Genomic DNA, 14,483 nt, shown 5'->3' with positions numbered 1-14,483 from the left:
GCCAGCTCTATTTTCCACCTTCACTCGGTTCTCTCACAACATATGATATTAACAAGAAACAGTGAGTAATAATAAAACCGAGGTTCACCACACTTTAACAGCATCACCACTATTTTCGTCTCGTTTCGTCTCCCGGGACGTCTGCTGTTCACACCGAGTTACATGCTTTAAACAGGATCGTGTCTTTATTATATCAGCATTGAAGTGCTGCACTAAAATAAGAAGCTGATTTAATACAACGGCTAGGTTTATTTTTTTACACACTAAGGCATTTTGAATACAGGATGATGTATTCAGTTTTTATTCAATATTTGCATATCTCAGCCTTATAATATTCTGTCGAAAGATTTTCTAATATAAACATAGCGTAAAGGCTAAATAATAACAGGTCGTAGATGGTGTTATTCTACAGATTACATGCACAGTGCATGTTGTATCCTCCTGAAAGCCTAACCATGGTGCATCTGGTAAAGAGCAGCAATATGTTGGCTCCCTTTTCTTCCCTGCTGGAAAACAGAGTGATTGCTCTGCCAGTGGCAATCAACCCTACAGATGCTCGGTCTGCGGTCAGCTTGGCAAGTTTTGCACACAAGCAGCTGCTCAAAAAAAAAAAAGTGCTCTCTCTTGCTCTTTGTGTGTTAGTCAATCTGTTATCTATTGACTAACACACACACACACAGAGACACATGATTTGGCACAAAATGCTTTCATTTTTTACTTTCTCATCTTTATATGTCCCCTCTCTTGATTTCCTTTTTGTTTTTAAGTTAGTTTCAACAGTGATATGGAGGAAGCAAAGTTCCAGACTCGGGCTGTGTAACTAGTGTTCATCTTTCTTTTAAATTGCTTCCCATTCACCCCGCTGAGCTGGCAGGCCTGCCTTTTCCCTGACATTAACATACGCCGAAGCCCTGAATTATGAGTTCCAGCTTTGTATTTAGGGAGGTATTCTCATCACCCTGTGCTCACTATCTCATGTAAGTTATTTTCCTCGCTCACTCTGGTAATAGATTCATGCAGCTTGGTGACGTAACCTCCCCCATGTACCCCAGGCACATTCAGGAAAGGCTAGCATTACTCACTGTGACAACAAGATCTACTTGTTTTTGCAACAAAAAAAACAAAACAAAAAACACAGTGGAAAAATAGAGGCAACTGCTGCCCCTTCTGTGTTATTTATGTTGACACAGTGTACATAGACTAAACAAGTTTGAAATATTTTTAAAATCACATTTTAACCTGATAAGAATGAGATGCATCTTCAGAGGATAATCCTGAGAAGAGGAGACGTAAAGGCGATGTTTGCTCTTAATTTCTTTGGAGAGGCTGTTGTGGCGTTTGGCTGAAAGAGCTTAAAGAGAAAAGAGTTTACTTTAATTAGATATATGAGGCAGAAGAAATACTTTACTTCAGCCAGGCCATTTTTAAAAGCAATTTATAAAGCAAGTGTTTTATGAACTGAAGTGGTAATGTAAATAAATAGATCACAGGTTATTTTAGTGTCTAACTGCAGGGAAGCCTTGGCATCTGTTACTTATATAAATTAGTCAATCTTCTATTGTGCTTATTAAAGAGTGAACATTCACATACAGTTTAGAATAAACATAACCTTTAAAAATCTGTAATTTTTAGACCGCTGGACCACTTATCCAGCAAAATTAGTACAAGACAGAAGTGGTAAAATTCACTGTCAGAATATTGTGATCTATTCTCAGTTTTCATAAAGCTTTCACCTGCAGTCAACCAACTTTAGCTGATTATATTTTCTCTTTAAGAACCAGTCTATCAGTATTTCCAAATCCTGCATGTTCCATGACAAGCAGAGATTGAAAGTTCAACAGAATAATGTGGAGCACTTTTACTATAATCATTTTAGCCTTCCTGTTATCTGCTAAAAGTCTCATTTTCCCTTTCTTCCTCACATCCAGAATGAACGACACCTTTATTGTGTAACTGAAAATTGTTTTCTTTTCATAGCTTCTGACTTAATTTTTGAATATCATACTGAAACTGGAAATATCTAAATTTAGGCCTTCTTCACTTTGTAACATCAGTCACTATCTGGAAAAAGATAAAACTTTTAAGATTCTGATGTGTTGGTAGCTGATCAAAGCCAATCGAGCTCCTCCAAATCCCAATTAGTTCCTTGGTTCATGCAATGAAAAGGTCTCATTAGGTTTTGTACATGCATCTAAATTGATTAACGCCAAGAATTGTGAAAAATATTTAAATGCAACATTTTTGAATGGCTATTATCAGCAGCAACTCACCTAGGGAAAATACAAACTTAACACTTTTCCTGGGCCCTGTTTTGTTTCTTAATGACAGGTTCATTCTGACTCTGAGCAAAGCAAATCAGCTTCCTGTCTTTTATCTCCTCTCTTCTCTTAAACTCCAAGTCGATCTGCCTTTATGTGAAATGAGAAAGTGGGAATTGAGGAGCTCCTGCTGTTTTAGTTTGTTGTTGATAGCAAATTTAAACGTGAGATGTCAGAACGTCATTTAGTCTTTCCATGGTTTTACTCTGTAGTTTGTATCTGTTTTCTGGTTTGTTTGTACTCAGAAACAAACCAGAAAACTATATTCATCTTAAAACTGACCATAGTTTTAAGACGGATATGTCTTCCTGCTAAGTGCGCCAATAGCCACACCACCAGAAGACAACGACAGAGAATATTCTTCATTGTAGCAGCGACTTGGAGGTGAAAGGAATTGGAAATTCTCTCATGCTGAAAAAGACCCAGATGACAAATGGACCGAAGGAAACTATCAGCAAAAAATCGATTTCCTTCCACTTTCTTCTCTGCTTTGTCCAGGCCATCACTGTTTTTGATGAGGTGCTTTTTTAAAACAGATCTTCAGTTTTAGAATCTTAAATGTACTTTTTAAAAATGTATTTTTAATTTATATTCCTGTCCACCAAAGGCCGACATGAGGAGTTTTTTTTCCTTGCACTTTTAATATTTTGCGCAATTTATTATTCTTTTGTTGCTTTCCTGAGGTTCCCTGTGTTGAACCCTTTTGAAAAACGTGTCTAACTACTTGTTAGCCCTCTAAAGGAGAACTAATGGACTTTTAATTGTCAGATTTAGCTTGTTCTGGTGCCAAGCTTACCTTTAGGAATTGTAGCTAAAAGTTCAGGTTTTGTTTTAACAGACTATAATGCATTTTCCCAAAAGGTTCTGGGAGATTTATTTGGGAATGTATGTTTACTGTGGAAGAAAATCTTTCTCTTTCAACACCAGACCTTAGTCCAGAATATGGAGATACCAGGAGTGTCAGGCTATGATGTTGCTGACACAAATACAATCACATGGATGAAGTAAGTTTAACGAATGAAGCAGTTCAATAGCAGAACCTGAAATTCAAGAACAGGCTGGCAGCAGCAACAGAGGATCTGACAATGGAGTAACTAAACCAATAGGAGTTTAGTTATTAAATGTTTTGCAGGTGAGAACAGATGTGGAATGAAAGGCTTTGGGAGAAAGTACTGATTAAGAAAGGGAACACAAAAACTGAACACTACAATAACTAGAAATGCAAACAAAGAGTACGTAGAGTTAGAAAACTATATTCAAAGTCCAGGTCATAACAAGGAGATGTTCACATTTAGAACTAAATAAGTAAGTTGTTAGTCATTTCTGCAGCCGCTTCAATGTTGCTGTCTGCCTCTGGACAACTTTGTTGACCAGTTTTAATTGGATGGTTTTATTACAACATCTAGTTTTCTGTATTTTCCCTGCTGCCTTACATTTTCTCCATTTATCAGTGGCTGCCTTTCTTGGTGAACAGTGTTTGGATAATGTTGTGGATTAAATGATGTTCGCTTTTCAGCAAAATACAGCCTGAGCCAAGAAGGAAAAGGAACAGATGTCTGGAACGTCTCACTAGGACAGCTGAACTTTGGTAGTTTACTCAGGTTCATTATAATTGACTGCAAATATGAACACAAGAATCCTGAGCGCTGAAACTGAATCAAAGGTTCTTCATCAAAATGTTAGTTTAACAGTGTTCACACTTAAGCAAACAGGTGATTGTTCAGTCTTCCATTTGATTGAGGTTAAATGTGATTTAAATTTGAAATAAGTTAGAAATAATTTATCAAAGTCTAACATTTTAGCAGGGCTTTGTACACCTCTGTCAGCTTTCCAGGCATACAGTAACTGCAGTAAAGTTTTAGTAGGAATACCTCTGAGATTTCGCCGAGAAGACGAGGCTCACAAGCTTTAAACTAATAAGCTGCAGAACTTACGGAGCAGAACATAAAGCGACGGCCAAGTTGAGCTGAAGCCCTGACAGCTTCGCTGAATTGAAACAAAATTCTTTGCTTATGCTTCCAGGTTGAGTAACACCAAAAAGCAGGCGGTTCACACAGTGATGGGCATCTGGATGGTGTCCTTCATCCTGTCCACGCTCCCAGCAGTGGGCTGGCACGACACCATCGATCGCTTCTACACCTCCGATTGCAGATTCATTGTGACAGAGATCGGCCTGGGCTTCGGCGTGTGCTTCCTGCTGCTCATCGGCGGCAGCGTGGCCATGGGCGTGATCTGCATCGGCATTGCTCTCTTCCAGACCTTCTCCATTCAGGCGGGCCATAACGCCGACAAGAACAAGTTCAATGTCCCGACCATCGTGGTCGAGGATGCTCAGGGGAAGCGCAGATCATCCATAGACGGATCAGAGCCTCTCAAAACTTCGCTGCAGATCACTTACCTGATCAGTGGCATCGTCTTCATCTACGACTTCCTGACTGGTTTCCCCATACTGGTGAGTTTATTGTAGGTAGTGGCTAAGGGGTTAGATCAGGGGTGTCAAACTCCAGTCCTCAAGGGCCGCTGTTCTGCAACTTTTAGATGTGCCTTGGCTGCACCACACCTGAATAGAATAATTAGGTCATTAAGGCTCTGGAGAACTGATCTACACAAGGTGGAGGTAATTAAGCCATTTCATTCCAGTGTTTTGTACCCGTGGCACATCTAAAATCTGCAGGACAGTGGCCCTTGAGGACTGGAGTTTGACACCTGTGGGTTAGATGGTCAAATTTGAGCTCTCAATGGAAAATGGAGCCATGTTAGTTAGAGAGACTAAAACAAAGAGAAAATATGGCTTTGGAAACTATTTCCCCGTGATTTGCAAGAATGGTTTAGATTTATGCAATTCAATAAATATGAATCACACTGCACGGTATCTGTAGTTGTTGATTTCAACAGACAGGCAAAACAGCCGGGCGTATTTCCTCTTGGATATCCCTTATTTTTATCTGTCAAACCATCTCTTCCAGTTTTGTTTCTTTAAAGTACTTTTACTATATATAAAGAGACTGTGACTTTGCTTATGCAATTTTTGGTAATGTTGAGTTAAAGTATGCCTGAATCTTGAGTGAATGAGTTAATAGTCTTTCACATCTTCCCTATTCAAAAGACATTTAAAGTTCTCAAAGTTGGGTGTTTACTGAAAGCTACCGGCTTCTTTTTTTTCTTGTATCCACAATGAACCAGCCTGGCCTCCTGAAAGCAAGTTAGTTACAGTTTGGTTACAATAAAAGCTGCAGAAGGCACAAGAATCTGGTCAGTTTATATGCTGCTTAGGTTCTGTCTGTCTATGTAGGCCATCTGATGAATATTTTTTATAATCCATAAAGCTTCCTAAAATCACATCACATGATGTGATTTCAGGAATTAGTTGTTCCCTTCTTGAGAACTTGCTGATCACAGTTTATTTGAAGTGTCTCAATCTAGAAATATTCTTCCTCTGCTTCACAAGTGTACGTTTTGTGAAGATTATTTGTATTTTGACACTTTGGATTTTGAATTATCTTCTCTTGTTAAGTTGTAATTTTAATGTAAAACCAAAACAGTTCATTGCTAAATTTTCTGCCGTGTGTCTGCTGTGGTCCTCTAAGCTGGAGAGGAAAAACAAAACTCGCTCAGCCAAATCAAGAGCCTCTTATTTGAACAGCTCGACATTCTTTTTCTGTATTTGTGTTTTCACTAGACCTCTTATTTTTGTTGCAAATGTCATCATGAGAAGAGGCTATACTTTGGAGTCTGTGTTGCAGTTTTTCGTGCAAGATGAAAAGTGTTCTCAGTGCATAGCAATAATGTAGCATTATGCTGAGATAGTTTATTTCAGTATCGGTGTTAAAAATGCCTTTTTGCTGAATTATCTTGAAGATAATCCACTCCTTTTGTTAAAAAAAATAATTGCACACTTTACAACAACAACACTGCATTGTATATTGTTTCATAGGGTTGAATTACTGATGACAGACCATGTTTCTAGTGCAGTGAACGAAACAGCAAGTCTTCTGGTCCTGATCTAATGAGCTATTTAAATGCATGGAAAGCCGTTCACACACAAATATACTGCATCTTTGTTTTGGAGTGCATGGAGTTACATGGAGTAATCCAGGCTTAGAGAGCCCAGAAATAAAATCAAATGCTTGTACAATATCTGATCTAGATGGGATTTGTTTTGATGCTAAGATCAATAACTTCAGGGTTGCATGTAAAAGTGATTTATGTGTGCATCTGTTTGAAGTTTGGTAAAAATAATCACACACTAAATGATTCTAAACAAATTGACATATGTTTGATGAAAATGAAGAGATATACTATATGTAAACTATAAGCCTGTTTTGTCTATACTTACAGTTTTTCTGCATCACTCTCTAATTGGTGTTTCTGTGTGTTACGTGTAATCTTTTTTATGTTAACACTGAAATGAGGCAATGTCCCTTTAATGTTTGTGCTCCATTACTTCAACTTTACAATCTAGTAATGTCATTATAGATGTCTGATAAGACTGTACAGTGTATCACGAGTATTTCATTGTGCAATAGTCATAAAGTCCATAAAGGACTATTTGGAGTGCTATAAATGTCAGCTAATAATATACTCCCAAGTTTTATGAACTTGCATTTTGTACGCCAGTATAGACACAGTCTCAAGGAGGCAGATGGTCACATTGGACAAAAAACGACATTGGTCAAAATCCTAAAGGTCACAGAGTGATGGAAGCACAGATAAGGAAGAGAGGAAATAGGAAAATAGCCTGATGATATTGTCATCACTAAATTTACAATTATTGCCACCAACACAAGATTTTCTAATATCATGCAGCCTTAACGCCTGACCAGAGTATGAGTATCATATCATATCCCTCAATTTTTCCCCTAAACAGTTTTCTGAATGTTGCTAAAATTGACAGCATCATATGATTTGTGACATTAAAAGCCTAATTGCAACTTGTAAAAGACTTTACTTTTTGTTCTAAAAAGGTGGTGAGCTTTGCCAGTCTGAAGTTCGACCGCTCCTATAACTGGATGGTGCTGTGTGTGCTGTGGTGCTCCATCGCTCAGTCCATTTTGCTGCCCATGTTCCTCTGGGCTTGCGACCGTTACCGGGCCGACATCCGTATGGTGTGGGAGAAGTGTGTCGCCATCATGTCCAACGATGAAGTGGATGAGGGTAAGTTATTGTAAGGCATCTCCCTTCTGCCCCGCCTCCGTTTTTCCCTCATTTGCATCTGCCCAGTTGATGATGTTTAAAGACTTTTAAAATTAACTTGTTAAATTAATGAAGGAGAGCTTTTAACGTACATTTCTAAACAGCTTTAGTCTAGAGTAATCCAAAGAAAATTTACATCAAATTTTCTTTTTCTAACTAAAAAGAATGAAGACAGAGTATTTGCTGGGAAAAATGTTAAGTGAGTCTCTTTTGGTGAAATTATTTCTGTTCAGTCAAGAAAACAAGGAAACATTTCTATTTTTGTTAGTGATTAAACGTCCTGGATTAAAAGCTGATATATGATGCAGCTGAAAACTTAAAATGTTAAACAATTACTTGGCAGAGCGGCAGTGAAGTGTTGCTCTGTGCGCCATCTTGTCAGAAACAAGGAACAGTCACACAGGCACTTTCTCTGCCATCGCTTTGAAAAGACTTTAAACTTCAGCAATTGTTTGATGGAAAATTTCTGTGATTTTGAAACTATTATCTCAAAATCACAAATTGTAGGGTTTTTTTTTCTGTTTCTTGTGTACTTTTTAAGTTTGAACATTTGCAAATAAGTTTTTTTAAGCAGCTTTAATTACTTTTCTTTAATCTGTACATAATCTCAAGTCACAGGTCAAATGTTATCATGTGACCTTTGTTATGAGATAAAAAAATGAAACGACAAGTGTCTGCCTAGCTCTATAAAGTGCTTCTAACTTTATTTTCTATGATGTCTGTATTTATGCTTTAAAACTGCTACAGATATATGAAGATACATTGCTTAAGAAAGCATCTGTTTGTCTTTTTACTGTAATGGTTTAAAGTGGGCTATCCTCCCTTGGAAAGTTTTTCTTAAGAGAGGAACGGAACAAAGGATTCCTCATTCGGTTGACAGCTTTTAGTGAAAGTGAACCAAACGCTGCTAAGATGCATATTCATGTCATTTTGATGGTCATATTTCCCTCAAGTCAGGAATAAAACAATTGGGTATTGGTTACAAACCTAAAATACATTGAATTAATGATTTTTTATGCTTTTTTTATGTTTTATTTTTTGTTTGTTTTCTTTTCTTTTGCTTTTTTTTTGTATTTGTGCAATGATAAGTCACCTGCTGACGGAAGTCATTTAAAGGCACACACACATTAAACAACGCTTAGCTAATATCAGAAAGTCTCATGATACCTACCTCTTTCATAACATACTAAACAAGAATATAGTACTCAGTTCAACTCGATTTAATTCAGTTTACTTCAAGTAAATTCATTTGAATTCAGTGCAGCTTAAATTTCCACCAAGAAAACAGACACTTCTGCAACATCTGGTTCTAAAATGAGGTCACATGATAATCATGCAGCAGGTAGAAACATGAACTGGGCTAAAAATTTCTCCCCCTGTTTTTGTTTAAACTCAACCCTGTCTGAATCCCTCCTGCCCCGTTTCTAACCCTCTAGACCTTCTGACCCTTTTTCTCTTTTTGACACCTTTCCTCAGAGCTGAAAATTGTCCAAAGGGTGCCATGAAAAACACAAGGCAGTTCATATTCTGTGTGATAATTAACACTCCCAGTTCTCTGTTTTGTTTTGTTTTTTTTCCAGAGGGCTTGCCATGTATAACTCATCACAGTTGTATGTATAAGAACTGTTTCCTGTTTCCCAAAGCTACTAACTTTGCATGCAAAGCTGCCTGTGCAAATAGCAACTTTCATCCTGCATCCATTTGGCCAACATTTATCCTCAAGATCATTTTATACCCATCTTCAGTTGATTTGTTGTGAACATGAAGACAGTTGTTGTGTTAGAATAATAATAATAAAAAAAGATTTAAAATATTGCAACAATTCTGGTTTTGAATTTCACAAGCAATTCCTTGGCTGTCTCTGCTTGGTTCTTTGCTTATAGCTTACATTCCTCAGAACACACAGAGGAGAAGTCAACAAATCAGAGAACGATTGAACTTGTTTCTCCTTTCTATTCGTCTGTCTGTCTGTCTGTCTTGTGTATGGAGTTCGTTGCTCTCTAATCCTGATGCTCGTGCTTTTCTGCACTTTGCAGAAAACAGCCAAGATGGAGGAATTCATGCCGACTTAATATATGACAGACCATATGACTATAGCTCGGCGCCTGAAATCGTGATGATAGACCGTAATGCCAAGTTTGAGTTCTCAACCTTAGAAAGGGGGGTTCTGCAAGGGTATCCATTGAGGGAACAACAGGAAGATAAAATGCAGTATTTGCAGGTATATTTATTGATTTCCTTCATTTCTTTTTTTTTTTTTTTAATCAGTTATAATTAATTTTACTTTATTATTGAATGCATGGTGAAGTGGCCTTGTATGACTCTGCAGCAGCTTGATTGAAATGGTAATAATTGTGATGCTTTCTCTCTGATTTGCAGCAGTTTATTTTTTTTTTGGCCTTTGTTTTTTGCTTTCCTAGGGTGAATCTAAAATATTCTCACGCTGACTAATGTTTGGTAAATATGACCATCAGTAGTCCCATCAATACATTAACTGTGCTTCGTTTACCAAGTAGTACATCCTAGTCATGAACTTACAAACAGCATTACAATATTGTGGAAGAGGGTAAGAGGGTAGTAATTGACTTACCTTCTACATTTCAGGATTTTCCTCAAGCGATATAAATGTCTGCTCATGTTCTGCAAAAAATAAATAAATAAAAAAATAGCATTATGTCCATTCAATCCAGCAACTCGCAGCCTTCCAGGGCAGTTCAACAAATTCAGAATGAAAGTATTTGCTTTGATTCAGACATTGGCTCCATTTTGAAAATAGCCTTTTACTCTCTCTGATTTCATATCACCTTAACATGGTTTAAAGTAATCATAGTTTGAACTGTCCTAAAAGACTGTAGTGGGGATATGTAACGTCAAAGTCAGCAATTCCCAACCATACAATATTACCTCTTGCAAAGCATCTGAAAGTAGTACTGTGTCATCTTTGTGTTATTCAGTAAAAATTGGAAAAAAAAAAGTATCATTGAGGTCTATTTTATACGTATCCACACTGCAAATCAATTTCTTTAAATTGGCCCAGTACATTCGATGTCCAACATAAAAGATGGGCACACCAAACGCAGCATTTAATGTGCTTTTGACCTGACTGTGGTTAAGACGTCATCAAAACAGAGATGTATACAGTAGCCATCACTCCATTATACCAACTCGGTGCCCCGTCCATCATCTTTTGTCCTTTGTTTACATCGGTAGATCTATTTTGCTGTGTAGTTGTATTAGACTGTGTTGTGTACCTGCAAAAAAGAAAACATAAACTTGTTGTTTCAGTTACAGGATGTCTGACTGAACTTTGACTCAGTGAACTTTATTACATTGTTTCCAAAGTAGATCGAGTGTGACATGTGTCTACAAATCCTTCTGATTTCGTAGCCTGAGCTTCACAACTGCAAGAATAAAGCCTCTTTGGCTTTATTTGCTCTGTGTCCATGTTTGCCTGTCTGTCCTGCATCTTCACTCATTCTAAAGCTTGTGCTGCCCTCTGCTGTCCAGCTCTCCCACCTTTAGAGTTCAATGCTACTGTATCGTCTACTGTTTAATTCTCTGCATTTACTGAAAGACGCCACAGGGGGGCAGACTGATATCAGTCTTGAGGCTCTTGACGTGATCCTGACAAACCCACTGTCTTTGAATAGTTGTCAGAACACAATGTGAGTATAACAAGTAGGAAACCTTTATAAGATAAGATTATAGAAATAGAATAACTTTATGCTAAAAATTTCTCTTAAAATGAGGAAATAGAAGCTTGAAATTGTTGCATGTGGGATTTAATTTTGAGTCAGGGCGCTATGCAGAATGTAAGTTGTTTTTGCCTCATTTCTTTCTCCACTGACCACAGTAAACAGCCTCTAAAAATTGAATTAGCACTAATAAAATTCTAGGTTGCACTAAATCTTTACATAATCTATATTATTGACAAGGATGATAATGATACATAGCATGTTTACCATATTTTTTGTAGCCAGTGTAACATTTTATGCATTTTAATGTATCAGTCTTTATTATGAAGGGTTTGTTTTGTGTCTTTCCTCCAGGTGCCCCCTACAAGAAGATACTCCCACGACGAAACAGACATGTGGACCAGCGACCTGATCCCCTCATACCTGCAGCGATGGGGCTCCACCGAGGACGTGATAGTGACTGCCCACTACAGCTCCACCTTGCCGCGCCGCGAGAGGCGCAGGAGCAGCCTGGTCTCCTACCACGAGGAGAGCCACTATCACCACCACCCCCACCGCAAGCGGCGGCGATCTGAGGACAACATGCACTCCCTCAGGCACCTGCCTCGCATCGTGTGCGGCGGGGAGCGCTACGAGGACGAGCTGTGGTGCTTCAGCCGCGACGAGGTGATTAACTTTATAGACGAGATTCCCGTGCCGAGCCCCAGGAGGAGCCCACGCCGCACGTCCACCGTCTCCCTCATCCCCAACATGTACGAGCAGCACGCCATCGTCCTTCCCCACTTTCCACTCACAGACTTCGAGCGGGAGCCCCAGGCACTCAGGCGGACCTCGGAGCACAAGAGGAGCGGCAGCAGCAGGGGCAACTCGCCAGAGGGCTCCCCCAAACCGGACCGGTCCCCTGGCAAGATGAGCCACGGGGCTTGTGGCTCAGGGAAGGGCTGCAGTAAAGGCCAGCGTGACGCGGGACAGCAGGACAGAGGGGGCTCACCCCGACGCAGAGAGAGGACTGTAGGGCACTCTGGCAGCAGGCACAGGACAGGTGAAGGTGCCATGTCCAATGCTGGAGCTGATTGGCTGAAGCAAAAGCACCTCAGCAAGGCTGAGAGTAAGGGCAGCACAAACAGTTTCCTAAGCACACCTTCAGCATCGTCCTCGGGATATATTACCTTTCACTCTGATTCTGTTGGTTCCACCACCTGAAGCAAAGCACCCATGTTGATAAAAGTAGTAGGACGTAATATCTAGTTGAAAACCTCAGTGGGTTTAGAGAAGTGACAGGCTGGAACATATCGACCTTTTTACTTGTGCCATTATTCAGTTTTCTTATCTAGCAGAGATAAGCATCTGCTAATCCTAGATGGCCTTAGGAACTTTGGACCTATTTTTTGACTGGGCCTTGATTTCATGTGTGGGCTGGTGACAATATTGATCAATCCAGCTATTTATCTGTCACAAAGCAAAATCTCCAGTGACAAACACTTTTCTGCCAGCACTGACACAAGGGAACTATTTTTAATTGTTGTGATCATTCCTGAACCTTGTTTCTGTCGTTTGGCTCTTATAGGAGGATAAAATATTTTCATGTGGATTGGTAAGGATTTTTATTACTATGTTTTCTTTTGTCTTCTTTTAAATTCTTGAACTTGAGTTGTGTTTTACTTGGCTTGTCATGTATTTTTGTTGTGTGGTACGAACACAAGCTTTCTTGAATACAGTACATTTTCCTTCAGCTTTGCTTAAGTGCAGGAGTCATTTCAACTTCTTTCATTTTTAAATTACCAGTCACCACATAAAACCTTTTATAAAACATTTTTCACATAAAATGGAAAATTAGTTTTAAACACACTCCATTATTTGCCTAATTAACGGTTTCTGTGATCTTTTGAAAACGTGAAGACCAATCCTTTATAAAGAAGTAAAGAGTTATTTTTAAAATAGAATTCAGATGTTATGTAAATATGAAGAACAGTGGATATTTTTGTTTTTGGGAATTTCTGTTTATATGAAATATTTCCTCCCAAAGGTTTATCTTACTTGACTTTGGTGATAATGAGGCACAGATGTAGCTCATTGCATAACAAACAGCTTTTAAAATAAATATGCAAGTTGTGTTTTCTACTCCCCCCTGCTGATCCTCAATAATCTGACTTCACACCATGCTTTGATTCACATTTAGTTATTTCTCATAAATTTAAAAAGGTGAAAAGCACAAATTATGAACCATAAATTGGAACTAAAATTCAACTTGTAAGTGACCTGGTTCTCCTGGGTGACATGTGAAGATGAATGGGCTTTGGAAGGTTTTGTCAAGCTAATGTTTTCTTTTGCTTAATTGACTGGGCTCTCCAAAGATAAAGTGTAGATTATATCAGAGTAAACCCCTATAAATCTTTAGAGGGATGCTGTAGCGCCGTGCAGAGACTATCCCTACCTCACATTTTATCTCATTACAACCACAAACCTCAGTGTATTTTATTATTTTAAGAAATACCAACAGGAAGGCCAAACATGCGAAGATTTTCCTCCTGGAAATACCCTGTTTTTAGCACTATGCATCTTGAGGCAAAAGGCTCCCACAGCATAATGCCGCCACCATAACGTCTCACTGTGAAGATTGTGTGTTCAGCAGAACACGACGTGTTAAACTTCTGCCACAAATGGTGTTTTTCCACACAAGTAAAATAAATAAAGTAAAAAATCTAATTAGTTCCCATCTGAACAAGACTTTCTTTAGACATTACTGTTCTTATCAATCTGCAGTCGTCTTCTGGAGGCAGCTACTAGCACTGGATTTTACTTACGGGTGTCAAAGTATTAAGGGGCCTGAAATGCTTACCAAATTTTTAGATTGTAAATCATGTAACAGAAATTAAAAAAAAATGTCAGTCATTGTCCATCTACTTAACATTTACGCACTACTTTGTGTTGATCTGTGGGACAAAATTTCATAAAACTAAGTTTACTTCTGTGGTTGTAATGTGGTAAAGTATCTTTAAAAATCCTCAAGGGGTGGGAGTACTTTCACAAGTGACTTGAAGATCTACATTTCTTATTTTAAATTCAAATTTTCAGAAAGTAAAATGCCCAATAATTTCTAACATAGCAACAGCTTTACTAAAAATCAGCCATGTGTTTCTGCAAAATTCTAAATAAATCAACAAACTACATTATTTCATCTCTTCCAAAGTGATAATTTGCTAAAATAATGCAATGGAGACAGTAGGTAGAAGACCCAGTTGGGAGTTTTGTGGATAGTAACTGTGAATGTGAATGT

At 38.4% G+C, this 14,483-nt stretch overlaps 1 protein-coding gene across 1 annotated transcript in view; it reads left to right on the top strand.

Moving 5' to 3' along the window:
* Positions 1 to 12,938, top strand: part of LOC122833112 (probable G-protein coupled receptor 153) — a 31,699-nt gene extending 18,761 nt beyond the window's left edge. The window contains exons 3-6 of the mRNA XM_044120424.1: positions 4,341 to 4,770; positions 7,283 to 7,472; positions 9,548 to 9,732; positions 11,561 to 12,938. Coding sequence (XP_043976359.1) covers positions 4,341 to 4,770; positions 7,283 to 7,472; positions 9,548 to 9,732; positions 11,561 to 12,409 — 1,654 coding nt within the window. The 3' untranslated portion in view covers positions 12,410 to 12,938. The remainder of the gene's footprint in view (positions 1 to 4,340; positions 4,771 to 7,282; positions 7,473 to 9,547; positions 9,733 to 11,560) is intronic.
* The last annotated feature ends 1,545 nt before the right edge of the window (positions 12,939 to 14,483 follow it).

This window comes from Gambusia affinis, linkage group LG01 (assembly GCF_019740435.1).
Source record: "Gambusia affinis linkage group LG01, SWU_Gaff_1.0, whole genome shotgun sequence".
NCBI lineage: Eukaryota > Metazoa > Chordata > Actinopteri > Cyprinodontiformes > Poeciliidae > Gambusia > Gambusia affinis.
The sequence above is the reverse complement of the archived record's forward strand: the minus strand, read 5'-3'. Positions and strand labels throughout refer to the sequence as shown.